Source organism: Podarcis cretensis (genome assembly GCF_951804945.1).
Source record: "Podarcis cretensis genome assembly, chromosome: 18".
NCBI lineage: Eukaryota > Metazoa > Chordata > Lepidosauria > Squamata > Lacertidae > Podarcis > Podarcis cretensis.
Genome location: NC_137188.1, coordinates 12,232,254 through 12,255,962, shown reverse-complemented (window position 1 = coordinate 12,255,962; position 23,709 = coordinate 12,232,254). Strand labels below are relative to the sequence as shown.

At 47.2% G+C, this 23,709-nt stretch overlaps 2 protein-coding genes across 3 annotated transcripts; both read left to right on the top strand.

Annotated features, from left to right (window-relative positions):
• The first annotated feature begins 3,472 nt into the window (after positions 1–3,472).
• On the top strand, positions 3,473–10,062 carry SMIM44 (small integral membrane protein 44). 2 transcript variants are annotated; one of them, XM_079961046.1, is made up of 3 exons: positions 3,473–3,671; positions 7,683–7,957; positions 9,257–10,062. In XM_079961046.1, exons 2-3 carry the CDS (start codon positions 7,774–7,776, stop codon positions 9,457–9,459), a joined length of 387 nt encoding a protein of 128 aa, XP_079817172.1. In that variant the 5' UTR covers positions 3,473–3,671; positions 7,683–7,773; the 3' UTR covers positions 9,460–10,062. The 2 variants fall into 2 exon arrangements, with proteins under 2 accessions (XP_079817172.1, XP_079817171.1); XM_079961045.1 differs by lacking the exon at positions 3,473–3,671 and having other exon boundaries at positions 7,567–7,957.
• Positions 10,063–15,052: 4,990 nt separating this feature from the next.
• On the top strand, positions 15,053–21,866 carry SMIM24 (small integral membrane protein 24). Its single transcript, XM_079961009.1, is given in 5 exon segments — positions 15,053–15,703; positions 15,705–15,780; positions 17,078–17,210; positions 18,311–18,346; positions 20,105–21,866. Coding segments are annotated over 5 exon segments (606 nt in total). The 5' UTR covers positions 15,053–15,436; the 3' UTR covers positions 20,199–21,866.
• The last annotated feature ends 1,843 nt before the right edge of the window (positions 21,867–23,709 follow it).

Genomic DNA, 23,709 nt, shown 5'->3' with positions numbered 1-23,709 from the left:
ACTGTCCCTCAGACCTTGTGGGGGGCCGGACTATATTTTGAAGGGGGGGGATGAGCGAATTCCTATGCCCCACAAATAACCCAGAGATACATTTTAAATAATAGCACACCTCCTAGTCCAGGGATCAGCAAACTTTTTCAGCAGGGGGCCGGTCCACTGTCTCTCAGACCTCATCCAGAATTTACAAATAACCAGCTTCAAAACAACATAAATATATCAGTCCATAACTAAAGAGTAGGGGGACACCCAAAGACCACCCCCACCCCCCGCCAACAGATGCCAAGCTAGAAAGGGGATTACGAATCGGTTTCGTACACACAAAGTAATAAGAGGATTGTGGAAGGCTGAATCGGAAAGGGATTTCGGGGGAAAGGGAATATTGAGAGCTTGCTTCTGCGTGAAAGCAGCCTCCTTTAGCCAAAAACCATAGCGGATTAGGTTTACCGGGGCTTAAACGTTTAAAAGCAGATCAGGCTTGGCAGAACCTGTTTTCAATGTCAAGGCTTCCCCGAGCCACTCCCCAAAGACCAATTGCAAAGCGCTGTGTCAAAAAGTCTCCGAATTCTGGCCATTTGACACCCCCCCAAAAAAACCCCTTCATTGATCACTGCCTTGTCGTGGCGAAGGGGCTTGAATAACTCAGAGAATGTATGAGCTATGCCAGGGGTAGGCAACTTAAGGCCCGGGGGCAGGATCCGGCCCAGTCGTCTTCTAAATCCGGCCCGTGTACGGTCTGGGATTCAGTGTGTTTTTACATGAGTAGAATGTGACCTTTTATTTAAACTGCATCTCTGAGTTATTTCTTTGGCCTGCCTGGTGTTTTGACATGAGTAGAATGTGTGATTTTTTTTAAAATGCATCTCTGGGTTATTTGTGGGGCATAGGAATTCGTTCATTTTCCCCCCTTCAAAATATAGTCCAGCCCCCCACTTCCGGATTGGCGCCATCGCCGAATGGCGGACTCCCTCCGAGCTCCGGAGGGAGCCTGCTCGGCAGGGGCTGGGTTCTACCGCGCCGGCGACGCGGGGACCCTCAAAAACCATGGGCGCTGAAACCCATGGGCATGGTGACTCGGCGGGCACCGTTTGCGCCCCCCCAACCCGCGAAGGAGCCTTTTTAAAGGCTGCGGAGCGGGTGACAGGGGGGGGTGCTGTGAGTCCTCCGCTTCCCCTGCCGAGCGAAGCCGCATGCCATTCGACGGAGAGCGCTGACTTCTTCCATTGAAAATTTGGTCTTTAAAAGAAGAAAGTAAAGGTAAAGGTACCCCTGCCCGTACGGGCCAGTCTTGACAGACTCTGGGGTTGTGCGCCCATCTCACTTAAGAGGCCAGGGGCCAGCGCTGTCCGGAGACACTTCCGGGTCACGTGGCCAGCGTGACATCGCAGCTCTGGCGAGCCAGAGCCGCACACGGAAACGCCGTTTACCTTCCCGCTGGTAAACGGTCCCTATTTATCTACTTGCACCCGGAGGTGCTTTCAAACTGCTAGGTTGGCAGGCGCTGGGACCGAGCAGCGGGAGCGCACCCCGCCGCAGGGATTCGAACCGCCGACCTTTCGATCAATAACCCGTGAGTAATTGGAACTTGGATTAAAAAAGGGGAAAAATTCTATTTAAATTCGGGGCGAGCGGGGGAGGTGCAAAAAGGAAGTCAGCCTCCCCCCTGTTGTAGAGGAGCTAAAGCAAAGGATTTGACAACTAAGATCGAGTGTAACCTTTTTTTGATAAAGTTATTAACTTCGCGATGGAAAATTATAAGACTGGGCTGGAGGAGAAAAGTGGAATGTGAATTAAAATGCAACCCCTCCCCCGGAAACCCCGGGAGCGATCTGAAAGAGCGCCGGGAGAGGAGAAATAGAGGTTTTGACAGCTGTCAAAGGAGCTGTCAAAGCGGAAGAACAAAAAGAGAACTTTGTTACGAGGACTTTGCTGGTCACATTTGTTACAAATTGGATATAAATTGTTTAAAACAAGGAATAATAAGTTACTTTGACTGTTGGGTGTGATCGGGAAGGAAACTGAGTTACTATAATCCCTCTAGAGGAGCTGTGGGACACTACAAGTATTGTTGGCATCGAATTTGAATAGGACTTTTTATCGCCTGGGAAACTGCAGAAATGGAACACTATTTTGTCTACAGAGGTCTACACACTAAAGGAGACAATAGATTTATCTATTGAAGAATGGAAGGGACTTGACGTAATGTTTTGTTCCTGAATAACAAAGCCTCTGCAGAGGAATTAGAAGCTTTTTGGAATTAGAACATTTGTGCAGGAGAGCGGGGGGAAAAAAAAAGAGGAGGAGAGAGAACAACAAGAACAATAAGAATAACAAGAACTGGACAAAGTTGGAAGATAGACTCCTTCCAAGATTGGACATGTGAAACCAAAGATGACCAAAAGATGGCAAAGACTAATAAAAAGACGGCAAAGCGGACTGGTGAAGGACTGTGGTTTAGATGTGGGAGCTCCAGGATGACAGTAGACATTGATGGACATTGGGAACGCAACTGGGAAAGGGGGGAGGGAAATTTGGAATCCAAAGGGTGTTAAATTACATTTTATTCTTTTTTTTTATCTTTCTGTTTATCTTAATCTGTATTGCATATTAAAGACGGGAACTCGTGGAAGGGAACAGGTCGATTTTAGGGGATGGGAAAATATTTTTTTTAAATTGGGCCAATGATAATAATTTTAAAATTTGGGGTAAGAATTTGTTGAATATTTGAAAGAATTGGAATACAAGAGGGGGAGGGGAGGGAAAGTCCTGGAAAGATGATATTGAAAATAAGGTTTTTCTTTTTCTGTTATATTTGAAAATCTTTAATAAATATTATTATATATATATATATATATATATATATATATATATAGTCCAGCCCCCCAAAAGGTCTGAGGGACAGTGGACTGGCCCCCTGCTGAAAAAGTTCCCCTGTTAGACCAGCCTTTTACTCCAAACAATGAGGACTGCAATCTTGTTTGCCATGTTTATTTCATTCATCCCATGTGGCCAGCAGGACTAAGCCGCTTCTGGCGAACCAGAGCAGTGCACGGAAACGCCGTTTACCTTTCCGCCGGAGCAGTATCTATCTACTTGCGCTGGTATGTTTTCGAACTGCTAGGTTGGCAGGAGCAGGGACCGAGCAATGGGAGCTCACCCCGTCGTTGTGGGGATTTGAACCGCCGACCTGATCGGCAAGTCCTAGGCTCTGTGGTTTAACCCACAGCGCCACCCACATCCCTTGCTTCTGTGTACTGCAACGCAAATTAACGGGCAGCCGAGACTCAAAATAGTGGATTCTCTGCCTGCCTTCATCCCAACCCTCCCCTCGCAAAATCCCCAGCTACGATCTGCTTAGCTGATTTTAAGAGATCAGCTCTTGGGGAGGGGGAGGAGCCCAGAATAGTAGATTTGTCTTCTGCGGATTTTTTTTGGGGGGGGAGGAAAGGGGGAGATGTCTGGAAGAGGGGAGGCTTTGAGCAAGAGTATCTGTATTTAAAATAAAATTTAAAAAGCTGGGTGGGTAGCTGCGTGGAGTCTTTGCTCTCCAGCTGTTGGGAAACAGCATCTATCGCCCCCTAAAGTCGACACATCAGCAGGAACGCCTTGCGGACGCTTTTGAGTTGCGCCGATCGATGATACTGCCACTTGCTCCGGCTGTTCCCTGTCGCCAGGTAAGTCGCTTCCTGCAAATCCCAGAAAACAAAAGCCAGTTTTAGAAATTTAGCCTTAGCAGCAAACCAGGGTAGCTTGATTTGCAGCCCCCGCAAAGAGGAAATTGGGTTCGGTGCAACGGGAGGCACCGGCGTCATACACTCACCGTATTTTTCGCTCTATAAGACGCACCAGACCACAAGACGCACCTAGTTTTTGGAGGAGGAAAACAAGAAGGAAAATATTCTGAATCTCAGAAGCCAGAACAGCAAGAGGGATCGCTGCGCAGCGAAAGCAGCAATCCCTCTTGCTGTTCTGGCTTCTGGGATAGCTGCGCAGCCTGCATTCGCTCCGTAAGACACCACACATATTTCCCCTTACTTTTTAGGAGGGAAAAGGTGAGTCTTATACAGCAAAAAATACGGTATTTTTTTTGCTAAGCTGCACAGGTCAAAAGAGGTGTTGCAGGCTTTTGAAACCTGCTGTGCCTGTTTAACCAGAGAGGGCAGAGAACCATCAAGAAATATTAATTCTTGGCCAGTGTGTCTGGAGATCCTATTCTGATTTATTCTGATTTTAAGCTGTATTTAAGTCAATTAGTGGATTTTATGTTTTAATGTATTATATATTTTGAGGTTCGCCCCTGAGTCTGGTTTGGCTGGGAAGGGTGGGATATAAATGGATTGTGTGGCTGTGGAAATGGATAAAAGCCCCCCATCTAAACAATAACCGTCATCAGTGTGTGTAAATAAAACAATTTAATTTTACTTTTTATCATCTACAGTGTTATCTTATTTATAGTGCGATACATTGTTTGTTGCTTTCATTTTTTGGGGGGGATCCATGGTCTCATTAGGTAGTAACAATTCATGTTAAATTGCTGTTTTAGGGGTTGCTTTTAAAAGTCCGGAATGGATTAATCCGTTTTGCATTCCTTTCTATGGGAAAGCGCGCCTTGGTTTTGGAACGCTTTGGTTTTGGGACGGACTTCCGGAACGGATGAACTTTGAGAACCAAGGTACCAGTGTACAGTGGTACCTCAGTATTTGAACGTCATCCGTTCCGGAAGACTGTCCCAAAACCAAATCGTTCCAAAACCAAGGTGCCCTTTCCCATAGAAATTTTTGGATGTTTCAGAACTTGAACGGACTTCCGGAACGGATGAACTTTGAGAACCAAGGTACCAGTGTATAGTGGTACCTCGGTATTTGAACGTCATCCGTTCCGGAAGACCGTTCTGAAACATCCAAAAACTCAGTACAGAGGCCTTAAAATGGAAAACTCAGTACGGAAAACTTACCATAATACGCAATCTGCGTTTCCGGTTCGACTTCTGAGGTGCATTCGAAAAACCAAAGAATTTACTTCCGGGTTTACGGCGTTCGAAAACCGAAATGTTCATTAATAGGTACCACTGAATTCTTTAATCACACTGCAAGACCACCACATGTGTTGAAATGTTCCTACTATTGGGTTTTTTTAATACTTCCAGCCTTTATCACTCTATGATTTAAACATATTTGCCGGCCTATTTAGTGTTAAATACTCGCCTGCGGATCTTTAGATGGTTTTCTTTTAAAGTATAAAGTAAAGGTAAAGGGACCCCTGACCATTAAATCCAGTCGTGGCTGACTCTGGGGTTGCGGCGCTCATCTCGCTTTACTGGCCGAGGGAGCTGGCGTACAGCTTCCGGGTCATGTGGCCAGCAGGACTAAGCCGCTTCTGGCGAACCAGAGCAGCACACGGAAACGCCATTTACCTTCCCGCCGGAGCAGTACCTATTTATCTACTTGCACTTTGACGTGCTTTGGAACTGCTAGGTTGGCAGGAGCAGGCACCGAGCATCGGGAGCTCACCCCGTCATTGCGGGGATTCGAACCGCCGACCTTCTGCTTGGCAAGCCCTAGGCTCTGTAGTTTAACCCACAGCACCACCCGCGTCCCTCCAATATCATTTAGGCGCTGGTTTGCTTTACTAAAACCCAAAGTGAGTAACTGTTGTGGGGATAAACCACCAGAGGGAAGTTTTTGATAGACCATTTTAGTTCAGGCGCTTTTGGGATCTTGCAGCACTTGGGATATTAGACCAGCAGGATTTAGATCTCTCATAGAAATATGGGAGTGATGTAGAAGTTTATTAGAATCAAGAACTCCCCACTGGCTATCTCCATTAGAAGTTATGAGTCTTAAGAAAGTCAACATGAGGGGGAACTGGATTACATATAAAGAATTGATTATAAAGGAAGGAGGAAAATGGAAAATGAAATCCTATGAAGAAGTGAAAGAGTATGTGTATGATTGGTTGCATTATTATCAGGTTAACGAAATGTTTAAAAAGGACTTAAATGAAAGAGGTTATGAGGAAAAAGAATCGAAATTTCAAATAGAAATAATAAACAATGAAAATAAAATTTTGTCCAAGATGTATAAAATCTTGCTAGAATAGTATACAAAAGCTGAGGAAGTTAAATCGGTTATGATACACTGGGCCAGAGATTTGGGTTATAATATACAGTTTAATGATTGGATAAAACTGTGGAATGAAAGTATAAAATTTACGGCATGTACTGCATTAAAGGAAAATGTTATGAAAATGATTTATAGATGGTACATCACACCTGTGAAACTGGCAAAAATGTATAAAACATGTAATAAGTGTTGGAAATGTAAAGAAAAAGAAGGAACATTTTATCATATGTGGTGGGATTGTAAGAAGGTGAAGGGCTTCTGGGAAATGATATATAATGAGATGAAAAAGATGTTGAAATATACGTTTGTTAAGAAACCAGAGGCTTTTCTTTTAGGAATAGTAGGAAATGAAATAAATAGAATGGACTGTAAACTTTTCCAGTATGCAGTAACAGCAGCGAGAATATTATTGGCCCAAAGATGGAAACAGGAACAACTGCCGACGCTCGAAGAATGAAGAATGAAACTGATGGAGTATGCTGAACTGGACAAACTAACAGGAAAGATCAGATATATACGAGATCAAAAGTTCATTGAAGACTGGGGAAAATTTTCAGACTACAGTGGTGCCCCGCAAGACGAATGCCTCGCAAGACGAAAAACTCGCTAGACAAAAGGGTTTTCCGTTTTTCGAGGTGCTTCGCAAGACGAATTTCCCTATGGGCTTCCTTCGCAAGACAAAAATGTCTTGCGGGTTTGCTTCCTTTTTCGTAAAACCGTTAATACCCGGGGAATCTGCGCTCCGCAAGACAAAAAAATCACAAGACGAAGCAACCTGCGGAACGAATTAATTTCGTCTTGCGAGGCACCACTGTATCTGAAATGTGTATGTGATGAGCAAATAACGCTAGTGGGATTTCAAGAAGTTCTGTAAATGATAGAGGACTATTGTATTGATGAAAACTAAGTGTGTGAAGGTTTATAAAATGCAATATAAAATTAGGAAATGCGTATTTAAAAAATTTGAATAATGGATGATTGTCAGAGAGGTTGAAGGAAGTCTAAAAGAGAAAATATGTGATAAATTTAGATTGGATACTATAAATGTATTTTGGAAAATTTAATTAAAAAAAAAAAAAGACCAGCGGTAAGGTAAAGGGACCTCTGACCATTAGGTCCAGTCATGGCCGACTGGGGTTGCGGCGCTCATCTCGCTTTACTGGCCGAGGGAGCCGGCGTACAGCTTCTGGGTCATGTGGCCAGCAGGAATAAGCCGCTTCTGGCGAACCAGAGCAGCGCACGGAAACGCCGTTTACCTTCCCACCCGAGTGGTACCTATTTATCTACATGCACTTTGAGGTGCTTCCAAACTGCTAGGTTGGCAGGAGCAGGGACCCAGCAACGGGAGCTCACCCCGTCACCGGGATTCGAACCACCGACCTTCTGATCGGCAAGTCCTAGGCTCAGTGGTTTAACTCACAGCGCCACCCGCGTCCCTATCAAGTATAGCATGCCGTAAATATCGAGTTATTTGTCCAAATCAATATTGTGTCCTCTTTTTCTTAACATACGGCTTTTCTCCGTGAGTGGGGCCTGAGCAGCCTCTGTCTATTTCTCCCCCAGAATATCCATCAAGCAAAACCTAAGTGACGATCGCTGATTGGGGAAGGAAGGGGAACGAGGCGCCGGGGACCCGGGTGCGAATCCTCGCTCAATGCAGTCCGGAGAGGAGGAGGAGGAGGCGGGCGACCTCTTCAGAGATTACAAACCTCCCTCGCTGGATTCGATCCGCCTGCCGCGCTACGCCTTGTATCTTCTGATGGCTGTCATCATCGTGGTCGTGGTCGCATACGCGATTGTTGGTCACCTCATCAACGACCTCGCGCACGACTTTGCAGGTGAGTGGGCACACCTGCTAGAAGCTCCCCCTTTCCCCACCCAAGTTTCTAGTCCTCAGGACCATTTTGAGTTTGAGTACCGTATTTTTCACTCCATAAGACGCACTTTTTTCCTCCTAAAAAGTAAGGCTTTTTAGGGCTCCATGATCACTGCATATGGTGACAGCAGTCACGGAATTAAAAGACGCCTGCTTCTTGGGAGAAGGGCAATGACAGGCCTAGACAGCATCTTAAAAAGCAGAGACATCACCTTGCCAACAAAGGTCCGTAAATGGATTTCTGTTTTTCTTCCTTTGTACAGATGTCATCAGAGACATCACCTTGCCAACAAAGGTCCGTATAGTAAAAGCTCTGGTTTTCCCAGTAGTTATGTATGGAAGTGAGAGCTTGACCATCAAGAAGGCTGATTGCCAAAGAATGGATGCTTTCGAATTCTGGTGCTGGAGGAGACTCTTGAGAGTCCCATGGACTGCAAGAAGATCAAACCTCTCCATACGGAAGGAAATCAGCCCTGAGTGCTCACTGGAAGGACAGATCCTGAAGCTGAGGCTCCAAGACTTTGGCCACCTCAGGAGAAGAGAAGACTCCCTGGAAAAGACCCTGATGTTGGGAAATGACTGAACAACAACAAAAAGTAAGGGGAAATGTCTGTTTGTCTTACGGAGCGAAGCCAGCAAGAGCCACGCACAGCGTGTCCGTACTGGAGCCTCAGCTTCAGGATCTGTCCTTCCAGTGAGCACTCAGGGCTGATTTCCTTCAGAATGGAGAGGTTGGATCTTCTTGCAGTCCATGGGACTCTCAAGTGTCTCCTCCAGCACCCGAATTCAAAAGCATCTATTCTTCAGCAATCAGCCTTCTTTATGGTCCAGCTCTCACTTCCATACATCACTACTGGGAAAACCATGGCTTTAACTATACGGACCTTTGTTGGCAAGGTGATGTCTCTGCTTTTTAAAAGGAGCAAAGCAGTGATATTTTAGGGAGCAGGCTAGCAGGCGGGGCCCATGACTTATATCCTAGGAGCCTACACAACACAAAACACTCTTGCTGGGTGTAGGTTTCATTTTATTTGCTTTTTATCTTGTATTTTGGAAATGTACAGCCAGGTTGTTTTTTTCTTTAAATTTTTTGGGGGCCCTTGTTTAGCTTAGACGTAAATCCTGGCATGCTCTGGTCCATGGGGTCACAAAGAGTCAGACACGACTAAACGACAACAACAAAATCCGGCACTGCGACATACCCAGCTTTCTGCTGTCCAAACCTGCTGGTTTCAATTTTCTCTTTTTTCCCCATCGCTAGATTGGGCCTTTGGTCCCAAACTGGAAGAGAGGAAGAGGCTGGAAGAGGCCTCGGACGGATGTGAGATTGCAGCTTTTCCTGACCATCGCCTGGGCTGGCAAAAGGGTGCCCCTTTCCTAGGGGTGGAGTGTGTGGAAGGCCGTATCCTGCACCCCTTACCTGGGATGCAGACGGGCTGTGCATCACCTCCAGCAACTGGCTGAGTCGTTGCTTGGATCAGCTGGAGATTCCCCCAGACGTACTGGATATATATATATATATATATATCACCCCTGGATATGAATGTCCAGGCTCCCTGTGATGTCTATTTCTTTCCTTTTCCCCCTGTTGTGTTGATGTTGTTTAGTCGTTTAGTGGTGTCCGCCTCTTGGTGACCCCCTGGACCAGAGCACGCCAGGCCCTCCTGCCTTCCACTGCCTCCCGCAGTTTGGTCAAACTCATGCTGGTAGCTTCGAGAACACTGTCCCACCATCTCGTCCTCTGTCGTCCCCTTCTCCTTGCGCCCTCCATCTTTCCCAACATCAGGGTCTTTTCCAGGGAGTCTTCTCTTCTCATGAGGCGGCCAAAGTCTTGGAGCCTCAGCTTCAGGATCTGTCCTTCCAGTGAGCACTCAGGGCTGATTTCCTTCAGAATGGAGAGGTTGGATCTTCTTGCAGTCCATGGGACTCTCAAGAGTCTCCTCCAGCACCAGAATTCAAAAGCATCCATTCTTCGGCCATCAGCCTTCTTTGTGGTCCAGCTCTCACTTCCATACATCACTACTGGGAAAACCAGAGCTTGAACTATACGGACCTTTGTTGGCAAGGTGATGTCTCTGCTTTTTCAGATGCTGTCTAATCATCATCATCATCATCATCATCATCAAATATTATTTGTACCCCGCCTATCTGGCTGGGTTTCCCCAGCCACTCTGGGCGGCTTCCATAAAAACCAAAAATACACTAAAATATCACAGATTAAAAACTTCTCTGAACAGGGCTGCCTTAAGATGTCTTCTGAATGTCAGGTAGTTATTTATTGCTTTGACATCTGATGGGAGGGTGTTCCACAGGGCGGGCGCCACTACCGAGAAGGCCCTCTGCCTGGTTCCCTGTAGCTTTGCTTCTCGCAATGAGGGAACCGCCAGAAGGCCCTCGGCGCTGGACCTCAGCGTCCGGGCAGAATGATGGGGGTGTCGACACTCCTTCAGAGATACTGGACTGAGGCCGTTTAGGGCTTTCAAGGTCAGCACCAACACTTTGAATTGTGCTCGGAAACGTACTGGGAGCCAATGTAGGTCTTTCAAGACCGGTGTTATATGGTCTCGGCGGCCGCTCCCAGTCACCAGTCTAGCTGCCGCATTCTGGATTAGTTGTAGTTTCCGAGTCACCTTCAAAGGTAGCCCCACATAGAGTGCATTGCAGTAGTCCAAGCGGGAGATAACCAGAGCATGCACCACTCTGGCCAGTCTGCGGACAGGGAGGGTCTCATCCTGTGTCCCAGATGGAGCTGCCCTGGACACAGAACTGACCTGTGCCTCCATGGACAGCTGTGAGTCCAAAATGACTCCCAGGCTGCGCACCTGGTCCTTCAGGGGCACAGTTACCCCATTCAGGACCAGAGAAGCCTCCACACCTGCCTGTCTAGGTTTGTCATTGCTCGGTACATGAATAGTATACCTTATTTATCTAAGAACACAGGCGGTTTTTATTGAGTATGCTTTGCGTGACCATAGGTTTGTTTGTTGTTGTTTTGCTACTGTCAAAATCTGGGGCAGCCAGCTTCCCTCGGAACAAGCTTTCCCACAACACCACACATGACAGGGCCTTTAATGTTTAATCTGGACCCACAAAGTACCAGCTGCCTTCGTGCCTCCGCCGCACATCTGGAGCCATCCTTCCCACTAAGTAAGGAGATGGACTTGGATTCCTGAACAGCAAACCCGACCTAATTAGTGCTTTCCCAAATGGTACGTGGGCAGAAACGCAACCACCCTTCAAAATCTGACCCGCTCCCAGGTTTTGCGATGCAGTTGTCCGGCTGAGCAATGGGTACAAAAATCTATCTGCTGGGGGTAAAGTTCGGAAAGGCCTGTGTTGGTGGAAACAGCATGCAAAATGTGCAAGGGGATGTTTTTTCGTATGTGGTGGACTTGCAAAGGGGTAAATGAGTATTGGGAAATGATCCATAACAAAGTGAAAAAAATGTTTAAAAGCACTCCCCCCCCCAAAAAAAAAACCCAGAGTCCTTTCTCAAAACAAAACAAAACAAAACAAAACAAAATAATTCCTCCAGTAGCACCTTAGAGGGTCCAACTAAGTTAGTTATTGGGAGGGACGTGGGTGGCACTGTGGGTTAAACCACAGAGCCTAGGACTTGCCAATCAGAAGGTTGGCGGTTTGAATCCCCGCAATGACGGGGTGAGCTCCCGTTGCTTGGTCCCAGCTCCTGCCAACCTAGCAGTTCGAAAGCACGTCAAAGTGCAAGTAGATCAATAGGTACCGCTCCGGCGGGAAGGTAAATGGCGTTTCCGTGCGCTGCTCTGGCTCGCCAGAAGCGCCTTAGTCCTGCTGGCCACATGACCCGGAAGCTGTACGCTGGCTCCCTCGGCCAGTAAAGCCAGATGAGCGCCGCAACCCCAGAGTCGTCCACGACTGGACCTAATGGTCAGGGGTCCCTTTACCTTTACCTTTAAGTTAGTTATTGGTATGAGCTTTTGTGTGCATGCACACTTCTTCAGTGATATGTACTGAAGTTCTCACCCTGGGCCAGCAGGGGGATACTGTAGATAGTTTTCACTCAGGTCCACATATGCAAATGAGGGCTTGAAAGTGACGTTCAGTGATTGGATAGTTACAGAAGGTGGTTACAGTTGTGTTGTACTGGAGCTCTATATAAGCAGGCTGGCTGAACTCTTCAGTTCAGTTCAGTTCAGGCCTACGAATAAACAAGAGCTGTTTGAAGAATCGCTGTGTCGTCTGATATGTTCACCCACAACTTAACATTCAGATACACTGAAACAGAAGTCACCAGACCCTTATATATTCAGTGTCTCTGAAGAAGTGTGCATCCCCAGAAAGCTCATACCAATAACTTAGTTGGTCTCTAAGGTGCTACTGGAAGGAATTACTTGTTTTGTTTTGTTTTGTTTTGTTTTGTTTTGTTTTGTTTTGTTTTGTTTTGTTTTGTTTTGTTTTGTTTTGTTTATTTTGTTTCGACTACGGCAGACCAACACGGCTACCTACCTGTAGCTAGAGTGCTTTCTGTTTGGCATAATTGAGACAGAAATTCCCAGGTGTCAAAAAAAAAAAAAAAAGGTTATTTATGTGCGGCCCATGTTTCGTTAGCCCAAAAAATGGGAAACAAGCGAGGTCCCAACAGAAGAAGAATGGCAACTTAAGCTGACGGAATATGCTCAGCTTGCTGACTTAACGTATAGAATAAGAGAACAAGAAGAACATACGTTTAGAGAAGATTGGAAAACGTTTATTGGATGTATGGGAAATAACTGTGTAAAGCTGAAAACACCGGCAGCATTCAGATAAATCCGACAGAATAAAGAACCTTTGATGGATGCAATAATAGAATCCTGAATGATATAGTTTCTGTATTACTGTATTTTAATATTTGGTTGGAAGCCGCCCAGAGTGGCTGGGGAAGCCCAGACAGGTGGGCGGGGTATAAATAAATTTATTATTATTATTATTATTATTATTATTATTATTATTAAAATGTGCAGGGATTTATGATATGCAAAACGAACCATGGAGAGAGAAGAAAGGGAAGTCATGGAAATCTTAAGGATGTGTAAACGAGTGCTTCAAATTGTAAAACAGGAAATTTAATAAAAGCTGTGTTTTTAAAAGGAGAAAGAAAATAGCATACGAAACACGTTGTGTTAGGGGGAATGGCTCTGCGGAGGGAAAATGTGTATATTCGGAAGATTTAAGAGCCCTCCAACTGTCGTAGATGCTTTAGCTGAGAGTCCTGCCTGTTGATGAATTTGCTTGAGGATTAACAAATAATACAGTGGTACCTCGGGTTAAATATGCTTCAGGTTACAGACGCTTCAGGTTACAGACTCCCCTAACCCAGAAATAGTGCTTCAGGTTAAGAACTTTGCTTCAGGATGAGAACAGAAATTGTGCTCCAGCGGCAGCAGGAGGCACCATTAGCTAAAGTGGTGCTTCAGGTTAAGAACAGTTTCAGGTTAAGAACGGACCTCCGGAACGAATTAAGTACTTAACCCGAGGTACCACTGTAATTACAAACCAGTGTTGAAATATAGAGAGCTGGACTTAACGACTGGAAAAAGGAGAACCTGAGAGGAGATTTGAGTCTCATTGCTCCTCGCCCAGCCACTCCCATCCTGCCAGACTGGCACCGATTTTCCTGCGGGTGGCATGGCGCCCACAGATCATGTGATGGTCAGAGTCCAAATGCCAGGAACAGATTGCCGTTTCAAGGTAAGAACAGTTGGGCATGTGCCAGGCCATTTATGCTCTTCAAGGGATGCGGGTAGAGCTGTGGGTTAAACCACGGAGCCTAAGGCTTGCCGATCGGAAGGTCGGCAGTTCGAATCCCCGCGATGGACGGGGTGAGCTCCCGTTGCTCAGTCCCTGCTCCTGCCAACCTAGCAGTTCGAAAGCACACCAGTGCAAGTAGATAAATAGGTACCACTCCGGCGGGAAGGTAAACGGCATTTCCGTGCGCTGCTCTGGTTCGCCAGAAGCGGCTTAGTCCTGCTGGCCACATGACCCGGAAGTTGTACACCGGCTCCCTCGGCCAGTAAAGCGAGATGAGCGCCGCAACCCCAGAGTCGGTCACGACTGGACCTAATGGTCAGGGGTCCCTTTACCTTTTAGGGTGCATACCGACCCACCCGCCCCGAATCCTCTTCCTGCCCTTCCTCCGTTGCCCTGGCATCTCTGAGCATGTGCAGAGTGAAAAGAGAGAGCGTGAGCCGAGTGAAGCAAAGACGGAGGGGAGAGGAGGAGGGGGACTTGCCGACGGCGTTTTCTGCAAGAGCCACCCTCCAGAAAAATAAACACGTCTCCACTTCCTGGGGGCTTCCTGGCACTAAGGTCCCAGCACCCTCCCGACCCCCTGACCCCAGAGCTATCATTTCCTTAGGACGTCCCTAATTTCAGTGGAGAAATGTTGGAGGGGATGGAATAGGACGTCCCTATTTTCAGGGGGAAAACATTGGAGGGGATGGAATAGGACGTCTCTATTTTCAGGGGAGAAACATTTGAGGGGATGGAATAGGACGTCCCTATTTTCAGGGGAGAAACGTTTGAGGGGATGGAATAGGACGTCCCTATTTTCAGGGGAGAAACGTTTGAGGGGATGGAATAGGACGTCCCTATTTTCACGGGGGAAACGTTGGAGGGGATGGAATAGGACGTCTCTATTTTCAGGGGAGAAACATTTGAGGGGATGGAATAGGATGTCCCTATTTTCAGGGGAGAAACGTTGGAGGGGATGGAATAGGACGTCTCTATTTTCAGGGGAGAAACGCTGGAGGGGATGGAATAGGACATCCCTATTTTCAGGGGAGAAACGTTTGAGGGGATGGAATACGACGTCCCTATTTCCAGGGGAGAAACGCTGGAGGAGATGGAATAGGACACCCCTATTTCCAGGGGAGAAACGTTGGAGGGGATGGAATAGGACGTCCCTATTTTCAGGGGGGAAACATTGGAGGGGATGGAATAGGACGTCCCTATTTTCAGGGGAGAAATGTTGGGGGGGTGGAATAGGACGTCCCTATTTTCACGGGGGAAACTGGAGGGGATGGAATAGGACACCCCTATTTTCAGGGGAGAAACATTGGAGGGGATGGAATAGGACGTCCCTATTTTCAGGGGGGAAACGTTGGAGGGGATGGAATAGGACGTCCCTATTTCCAGGGGAGAAACGTTGGGGGGGATGGAATAGGACGTCCCTATTTTCACCGGAGAAACGTTGGAGGGGATGGAATAGGACGTCCCTATTTTCAGGGGAGAAACATTGGAGGGGATGGAATAGGACGTCCCCATTTTCAGGGGAGAAATGTTGGAGGGGATGGAATAGGACGTCCCTATTTCCAGGGGAGAAACGCTGGAGGGGATGGAATAGGACGTCCCTATTTTCACAGGTGAAACGTTGGAGGGGATGGAATAGGACGTCCCTATTTTCACGGAAGAAACGTTGGAGGGGATGAGACAGCCACAGAAGCAGCCGGGATCTGTTTCGTGTCCACCTGCATGCGAAAGCAGAGCAGCTTGTTCCTTGCCCTGGCCAAACCCTTGTTCCACGGGCATCTCACGTGAAGGCAGAGCTGCCCGATGGAACTGCCATTATCAAATGCACTTTGATTCCGGGTCCAGAGTTACACTTGCAAGGAAAGTAAATATCTCCTCTCTCACACACATTAATACAGAAACCAGGAAGGACAGACCTGCCTCACCGAACAGCACATTATTGAAGCAACGCGATGGAGCCGTTCTCATGTCTGCCTCTGCTCCTGGGAATTTTCTTCGCCCCCTGTGCCCACGGCCAAGGTAGGAGTGTGCCACTGGCTCCCTGGGAAGGTATTTTGTTCAGATACAGGTGGCGAAACTTGTTTAGAATCTTGCCAAGCAGATCTGCACCTCCTGATTTGTAGAGGCAGCATGGCCTAGCGGTTAGAGCATTGGGTTCCCCGGGTGTGACCGTGCGGGCCAGTCGGGAGGATGAAATGAGAGGAGCAGGTATATAGGCGAGTCCTCCAGTAGTAGAGACTTGGGACGTTGTCAGGGGGCGGGTGTCGGGGTGAAGGCCTTCTCTGTGGTGGCCCCTAAGCACCTTCATTTTACAGCTTCTGGTGAATGTTGGACGCGCCATATGAACCTACACGGACCCTGAGATCATCTTGAGGCCCACGTTCGTGGGCCTCCTCCTCGAGTGGTGCAGAGGGTGGCAACACGAGAACGGGGCTTTCTCTGTAGTGGCTCCCCGTCTGTGGAACGCTCTCCCCAGGGAAGTTCGCCTTCATTATACACCTTTAGGCGCCAGGCAAAAACGTTCCTTTTTAACCAGGCCTTTGTTTGATCCGATGGACATCCTATGCCCTTTTAAAAAGTACTTTTTGTGTGTGTCCGGGGGAGCTACTGATTTCTTGATTTAATTTTTATTAGGTACCATATTTTTCGCTCTATAAGACGCACCAGACCACAAGACGCACCTAGTTTTTGGAGGAGGAAAACAAGAAAAAAATATATTCTGAATCTCAGAATAATCTCAGCTGTTCTGGCTTCTGGGATAGCTGCGCAGCCTGCATTCGCTCCATAAGACGCACACACATTTCCCCTTACTTTTTAGGAGGGGAAAAGTGAGTCTTATAAAGCAAAAAATACGGTATTTTGTGGTTTTATATCTTGAGTTGATTCTGTGAACCGCCCTCACACACACACACACACACACACACACACCAGGTATAGGGCACTATATAAACCAATAAATAATAAATAATAATAATAACCAGTGGCTTTTTTTCCTTAAAAAAAATGATTAGGAGGTATTCTCATTTTGACCCGAGAAAACCACCATTTCATATTTCAGGTCGGGGAAAATAAATATAGTAAATGGGCAAAAGTACAAAGATTCACATGTTAAGGGGTACCCCTGTGTACCCCCAGAAAAAAAGCACTGATAATAAATATAATGCGCCCCAGCACATGAGACTTGAGGCGTCAATAGATAGGGGCCTCCTTACTTTTGGATTCCTCTTTTAAACACAGACTGGTAGCGATGGGGGGGTGTAGCAGTGCCCACAGTTTTTCTGCTTGACCCAAAAGGACCTAACCTTAATCTGTTTAGGCGCCGTGACGGGGACCACAAACGGCTCCAGCGGTCTGCAGCCCTGGCTGGTGGGCCTTGCCGCCGTCCTCGGTTTCCTAGGCGTGATATTCGTGGCCTCCCTCATCAATCGCTTCTTCTTCTCCAAGAAAAAGTAGGTCTCTCTCTCGCTTTTTGAAAGTTTCCTTCTTTAACCGCAAGCTGTTTCTCTCTCTCCCCAAGCCACAACTATTATTTCTTCTTCCCCCTTCTTCTTTTTCTTCCTCTTCTTCCTCTTCCTCTTCTTTTTCTTCCTCTTCTTCTTCCTCTTCTTCTTCCTCCTCCTCCTGTTCTTCCTTTTCTTCTTCTTCTTCTTCTTCTTCTTCTTCTTCTTCTTCTTCCTCTTCCTCTTCTTCTTATTCCTCCTCTTCTTCTTCTTCTTCCTCTTCTTTTTCTTCCTCTTCCTCCTCCTCCTCCTCCTCCTCTTCTTCTTCTTTTTTCTTCCTCCTCTTCTTCCTCCTCCTCTTCTTCCTCCTCCTCTTCTTCCTCTTCTTCTTCTTCCTCTTCTTCCTCCTCCTCTTCTTCTTCCTCTTCTGCGATCCCTCGTAGCCAGTAAGCCAGTAAGATTGTCTTCCATAAACACGGTTTTCACAGTGAGTCCGTAAGTGACCATGGAGGCCAATTCTGGATCCCCACGTCCTTCCACAGTGGGGACATAGGTTTCCAGATGGGAGTTGATCCCGGTGAGGGTTTGCCAAGTGTGCCTTCCTCTTAGCACGTTTCTCCCTTGCGTCCTGAGTTTGAGTGTCTTCAAAGCCCACGACACCTTTGGGAAAGGCTGTTCTCCAACTGGAGCGCTCGCAGGCCAGTGTTTCCCAGTTGTCGGTGTTTATACTACATTTTTTTTAGATTTGCCTTGAGATAGTCTTAAAATCTCTTTTGTTGACCACCAGCATTACGCTTTCCATTTCTAAGTTCAGAATAGAGTAGTCGCTTTGGAAGACGACAATCTGGCATCCGCACAACATGACCAGTCCAACGAAATTGATGTTGAAGAATCATCACTTCGACACACAAGCGGCGGCCTCACAATTTCGCCTGGAGGTCTTGCGAGGGTGTTGAGGACATAGCAAGAGCCCTGCTGGATCAGGCCCGTCAAGTCTGGGTGGTGGTTAGAATCACAGAATTGTAGAATTGGAATGGGACCCCAAGAAGCCATCTAGTCCACCCCCCTCTGCTCCCCTTTCTCCACTGATGACCTTGCTCTCTTTGCAGGGATGGCGAAGGGAAGACGATAAACACCGAACTTCGGTAAATATTGTGGCTTTTGTGATGGTGTGTGTTTGTGTCTCTGTGTGTCTATTTCGTTCCGTTTTAATTCTTTTGGCCGCAGACGCGATGGGCGTTCTGATTCGCCTGACACAGCAATTTTCTGATCTCCTGGTGCAAGTTCGCTTCTTTAAAACAAAACAAAAAAACACTTTTATATAAAGCATTCTTCTTCTTTGGCAATCACTCGTAGCCGAGTAAGATTGTCTTCCCTAAACATTTAAAGCATTAAAACAGCAAAATCATAGATTCTAAAAAATAAGGTACAATAAAGAAAGGCGTTTTTTCTATTTATACCTCATCCATCCGACTCGGTTTCTCCAGCACTCTGGGAGGCTTCCAACATATATAAAAACAGTGGTTTTTTCCTTTAAAAAAATGTTTAGGGGTACTCTCATTTTGACTAAGAAAATCACCATTTTATAGTTCAAATCGGGGGAAATAAATACGGTAAATGGACAAAAGTACAAAGATTCAGAAAATGTTTAGGGATATGCGTACCCCCAGAAAAAAGCTCTGTATAAAAGCATAATAAAACATTTTTAAAAAATTTAAAATCCCTATACAGGGATGCCTTCTAAAGATTGTATAGTTACTTATCTCCTCGGCTCTGGAGCTGCATACGGTAACTCCATCTCTTGCTGAATGAACTAAGAAGGAATCAGGAGCCCTCATAAAGAACTCTTTCCTTTATTATTAATCAATTAATTAATTAATCATACCCTGCCCATCTGGCCAGGCCTCTCAGGCCACTCTGGGAGGCTCCCAACAGAACATTAAAAACACGATAAAACATCAAACATCAAAAACTTCTCTAAACAGGGCTGCCATCAGATGTCTTCTTAAAGTCAGGTAGTTGTTTATTTCCTTGACATCTGATGGGAGGGCGCCACCACCGAGAAGGCCCTCTGCCTGGTTCCCTGTAACCTCGCTTTTCGCAGGGAGGGAACCGCCAGAAGGCCTCGGGAGATAGACCTCAGTGTCCAGGCAGAACGATGGGGGTGGAGACGCTCCTTCAGGTCTACTGGCCCTTCTGGGAAAAGGATGTCGACTCGAGTGGACTCGGGGCCTGATCCGTCAGGGCTCTTCTCATGCTTCCCTCTCCAGTGTGGTGTAGTGGTTAAGAGCAGTGGACTCGTAATCCGGTGAACCGGGTTCGCTTCCCCGCTCCTCCACATGCAGCTGCTGGGTGACCTTGGGCCAGTCACACTTCTCTGAAGTCTCTCAGCCCCACTCGCCTCACAGAATGTTTGTTGTGGGGGAGGAAGGGAAAGGAGAATGTTAGCCGCTTTGAGACTCCTTAAAGGTAAAGGTAAAGGGACCCCTGACCATCAGGTCCAGTCGTGGCCGACTCTGGGGTTGCGGCGCTCATCTCGCTTTATTGGCTGAGGGAGCCGGCGTACAGCTTCCGGGTCATGTGGCCAGCAGGACTAAGCCGCTTCTGGCGAACCAGAGCAGCGCACGGAAACGCCGTTTACCTTCCCACCAGAGTGGTACCTATTTATCTACTTGCACGTTGACGAGCTTTCGAACTGCTAGGTTGGCAGGAGCAGGGACCGAGCAACGGGAGCTCACCCCGTCATTGCGGGGATTCGAACCACCGACCTTCTGATCGGCAAGTCCTAGGCTCTGTGGTTTAACCCACAGAGCCACCCGCTGAGAATCCTTAGGGTAGTGATAAAGCAGGATATCAAATCCAAACTCCTCCTCCTCCTCCTCCTCTTCTTCTTCTTCTTCCAGTCCAGGCAACATTTACGACAACATCGCCATGGATCCCGAAGAGGGGAGCTCTCATGAAAAGGAGCTAGATAGCAACAAGGTGACCAGCATGTAAAGTCCGGCTTAGGGGGGTGAAGGATGAGGACGGCAGCCAGGTTGCAATGCGACTGGCCGCATGGTGCCGAATTCCCCCGTTCAGCCCAGCTCCGACAACCTCTCTGAGTCTTGACCGCCTCTGCCTCTGGGGATAAGGAGATTTCAGTTCATTCATCCCCCCCAAATGCAGCCACAGAAATCTGGACGTGATTATATCCAAGATTGTGCCAAGGGTCTGTTCTGGCGAGGGTGGGGGGTGTCCCAGGGAGATGCTCTGACAATATCAGCCAAGAAGGTGCAAAAGGAAGCAGAAACTGCTGGGATGAGTGCCGATTCGAACCCAGAGCAGCCCTTTGAAATGACTCCAAGGAAAACCTTCAGAAGCGTCCCTAGAAGCAGTTCTTCTGCGCTGTCTCCCGAACCCTGATCTTTAAACGTAGCATTTCTCTGTTTTGTGTGAGAGATGTGGGAATACCTCTACAGTGGTCCCTTGGTTCTCAAACTTCATCCGTCCCGGAAGTCCGTTCCAAAACCAAACTCAAGGCGCGCTGCTTTCCCGTAGAAGGGAATGCAAAACGGATTAATCCGTTCCAGGCTTTTAAAAACAGCAATTTGACATGGATTTTGCTATCTGATGAGACGGCCGATCCATAAAATGAAAGCGATAAACATTGTGCTGTGGCCATGCCATCAATCCATCAGTAGCTGAACCGGGTTCCGCACAGTCGCGAAAACAAAACGAAAAAAGAGCCGCGAAAACAAAAACGCAAAATACTGTATTTTTTGCTCTATAGGACTCACTTTTCCCCTCCTAAAAAGTAAGGGGAAATTTGTGTGCGTCTTATGGAGCGAATGCAGGCTGCGCAGCTATCCCAGAAGCCAGAACAGCAAGAGGGATCGCTGCTTTCACTGTTTTTTTTTCTTGTTTTCCTCCTCCAAAAACTAGATGTGTCTGGTGGTCTGGTGCGTCTTATAGAGCAAAAAATACGGTAAATAGCAAAAACAGACAGGCCTCAGCGTAACGCTCAAAACGGAAGCGTAACACTCAAAACGGAGCACAATCGGCTTCCGTAAAAAGTTCGCAAACTGGAACACTTGCTTCCGGGTTTGCGGCGTTCGGGTTCCAAGTTGTTTGAGGACCAAGGCGTTTGAGAACCAAGGGACCACGGTACTCAGAAGAGGGATTCCTCTGGTTATCCTTGGGGAAGCCTCTATTTAGGAGAGACATTACTTCACATGAGCAGGGAATGATTCTTCTTATACCCAGAGACATCCCTCTAGATATTATTAGAGGTGTGCCTCTTTTTCGAAGAGAATCGGGGGCAATATCTGTATCCAGGCAGAACGTTGTTCCGCTTCCACTCCCCTGGTCTGTGGTCAGCGATTACAGCCACCGCACTCCGCAACGGGAAGACCACGAATGTACCAAATCCTTGCTTTGCGGGAATCTTTCATCGCAACCCTGTTCCCTTCCCGCTAACATTTTCCAACAGAAAACACTGCTCTCACAAGCAAAAGCTGTTTTTTGGGGGGTGATCCAATTTGCCTCTCCTGCCTCGGCCAATTCAAGAGGAGTCGTGGTTTGGGGCGGAGGGTGGCTTTTAAAAACCTGTTAATCTGTGAAATGGACCGGCCTCTGTTGCAAGGATGAACATTGTGCTTTTCAATTAAAAAACCCCGGCTAATTGGATGCTGTTTGTTTTATGCCTTGGGGCATAGAAGAGGGGAAGGAAGAAAAATATAGGGCAAGGATTTTAGGCGGAAGCGGCACATGTGATTTCTACTTCAAGAGATGTGGACGTCATGAGGACTATAAACATAGAATCTATGCATGCTTTCATATTGTGGAGCTGTGGGGAGGGGGCAGAGGAGTTCTCTATCCTAGCGTTGTTGGTGCATTTGAAATGGAGGGGATTGTCTAATAATAATAATAATAATAATAATAATAATAATAATAATAATTTATACCCCCACCCATCTGGCTGGGTTTCCCCAGCCACTCTGGGCGGCTTCCAACAAAACACTAAAATACAATAACCTATTAAACCTTAAAAGCTTCCCTAAACAGGGCTGCCTTCAGATGTCTTCTAAAAGTTTGGTAGTTCTTTTTCTCTTTGACATCTGGTGGGAGGGCGTTCCACAGGACAGGCGCCACCACCAAGAAGGCCCTCTGCCTGGTTCCCTGTAACTTGGCTTCTCGCAGCAAGGGAACCGCCAGAAGGCCCTCGGAGCTGGATCTCAGTGTCCGGGCAGAACGATGGGGGTGGAGATGCTCCTTCAGGTATACTGGACCGGGGCTGTTTAGGGCTTTAAAGGTCAGCACCAACATTTTGAATTGTGCTCGGAAACGTACTGGGAGCCAGTGTAGGTCTTTCAAGACCGGTGTTATGTGGTCTCGGCGGCCGCTCCCAGTCCCCAGTCTAGCTGATGCATTCTGGATTAGTTGTAGTTTCCGGGTCACCTTCAAAGGCAGCCCCACAGAGAGCACATGGCAGTAGTCCAAGCAGGAAATAACCAGAGCATGCACCACTCTGGTGAGACAGTCTGCAGGCAGGGAGGGTCTCAGCCTGCGCACCAGATTTAGCTGATAAAGGGCATTCCTGTCTCCCAGTTGTGTCCTTAAATAGTACAGTCCGGCACGATTGCATCAGGTGACTTGTTGCATGTGGTAATGGGCTGCGAGACCATCAATTAGGGCCCAGGCATGGCCAGACTTGGCCCTCCAGCATCTTAAGATATAGGATCAGCTGTCTACAGCAACCTGCTCCAGAATCCGGTGCCCTAAAAACAAACACAAAGCGTTCCCTGTTTCCCTCGTGTCTGAAGTGGTGTGGGAGTGGGAGGGGCAGATCATGCTGAAACAGAACGGAAAGCGTCCCAGATTTGGAACAGCAGGTTCATAGAATCGTAGAACTGTAGAGTTCGAAGGGATCCCCAGGACTCATCTAGTCCAAACCGTTGCACTGCAGGAATCTCAGCTAAAGCATACGAGACAATTTGCCGTCCAACCTCTGCTTAAAAGCCTCAATTGAAAAATAATAATAATAATAATTTCTTATTTACCGTATTTTTCGCTCTATAAGACGCACCAGACCACAAGACGCATCTAGTTTTTGGAGGAGGAAAACAAGAAAAAAAATGTTCTGAGTCTCAGAAGCCAGAACAGCAAGAGGGATCGCTGCGCAGTGAAAGCAGCAATCGCTCTTGCTGTTCTGGCTTCTGGGATAGCTGCGCAGCCTGCATTCGCTCCATAAGACACACACACATTTCCCCTTACTTTTTAGGAGGGGAAAAGTGAGTCTTATAGAGCAAAAAATACGGTATATCCCGCCCTCCCCAGCCAAAACCGGGCTCAGGGCGGCTAGCAACAATAAAATAGTACAACATTCTAAAATCATTTCATTATAAAATTAATTCAAATCAAATTGATGGCAAAAAATTGGGCTAGAGTTCTGTGAGGATTGCCAAAGGAGGGGGTCAGGCTGTGCCCTGACCAAATGCCCGGTGGAACAGCTCTGTCTTGCAGGCCC

What these genes read in the sequence shown, in the direction of transcription:
- SMIM44 (XM_079961046.1), top strand. Translation starts at nt 7,774, where the DNA reads ATGCAGTCCGGAGAGGAGGAGGAGGAGGCGGGCGACCTCTTCAGAGAT. An exon ending in CCTCGCGCACGACTTTGCAG is followed by an intron (nt 7,958 to 9,256) that starts GTGAGTGGGCAC and finishes CCCCATCGCTAG; the next exon opens with ATTGGGCCTTTGGTCCCAAA.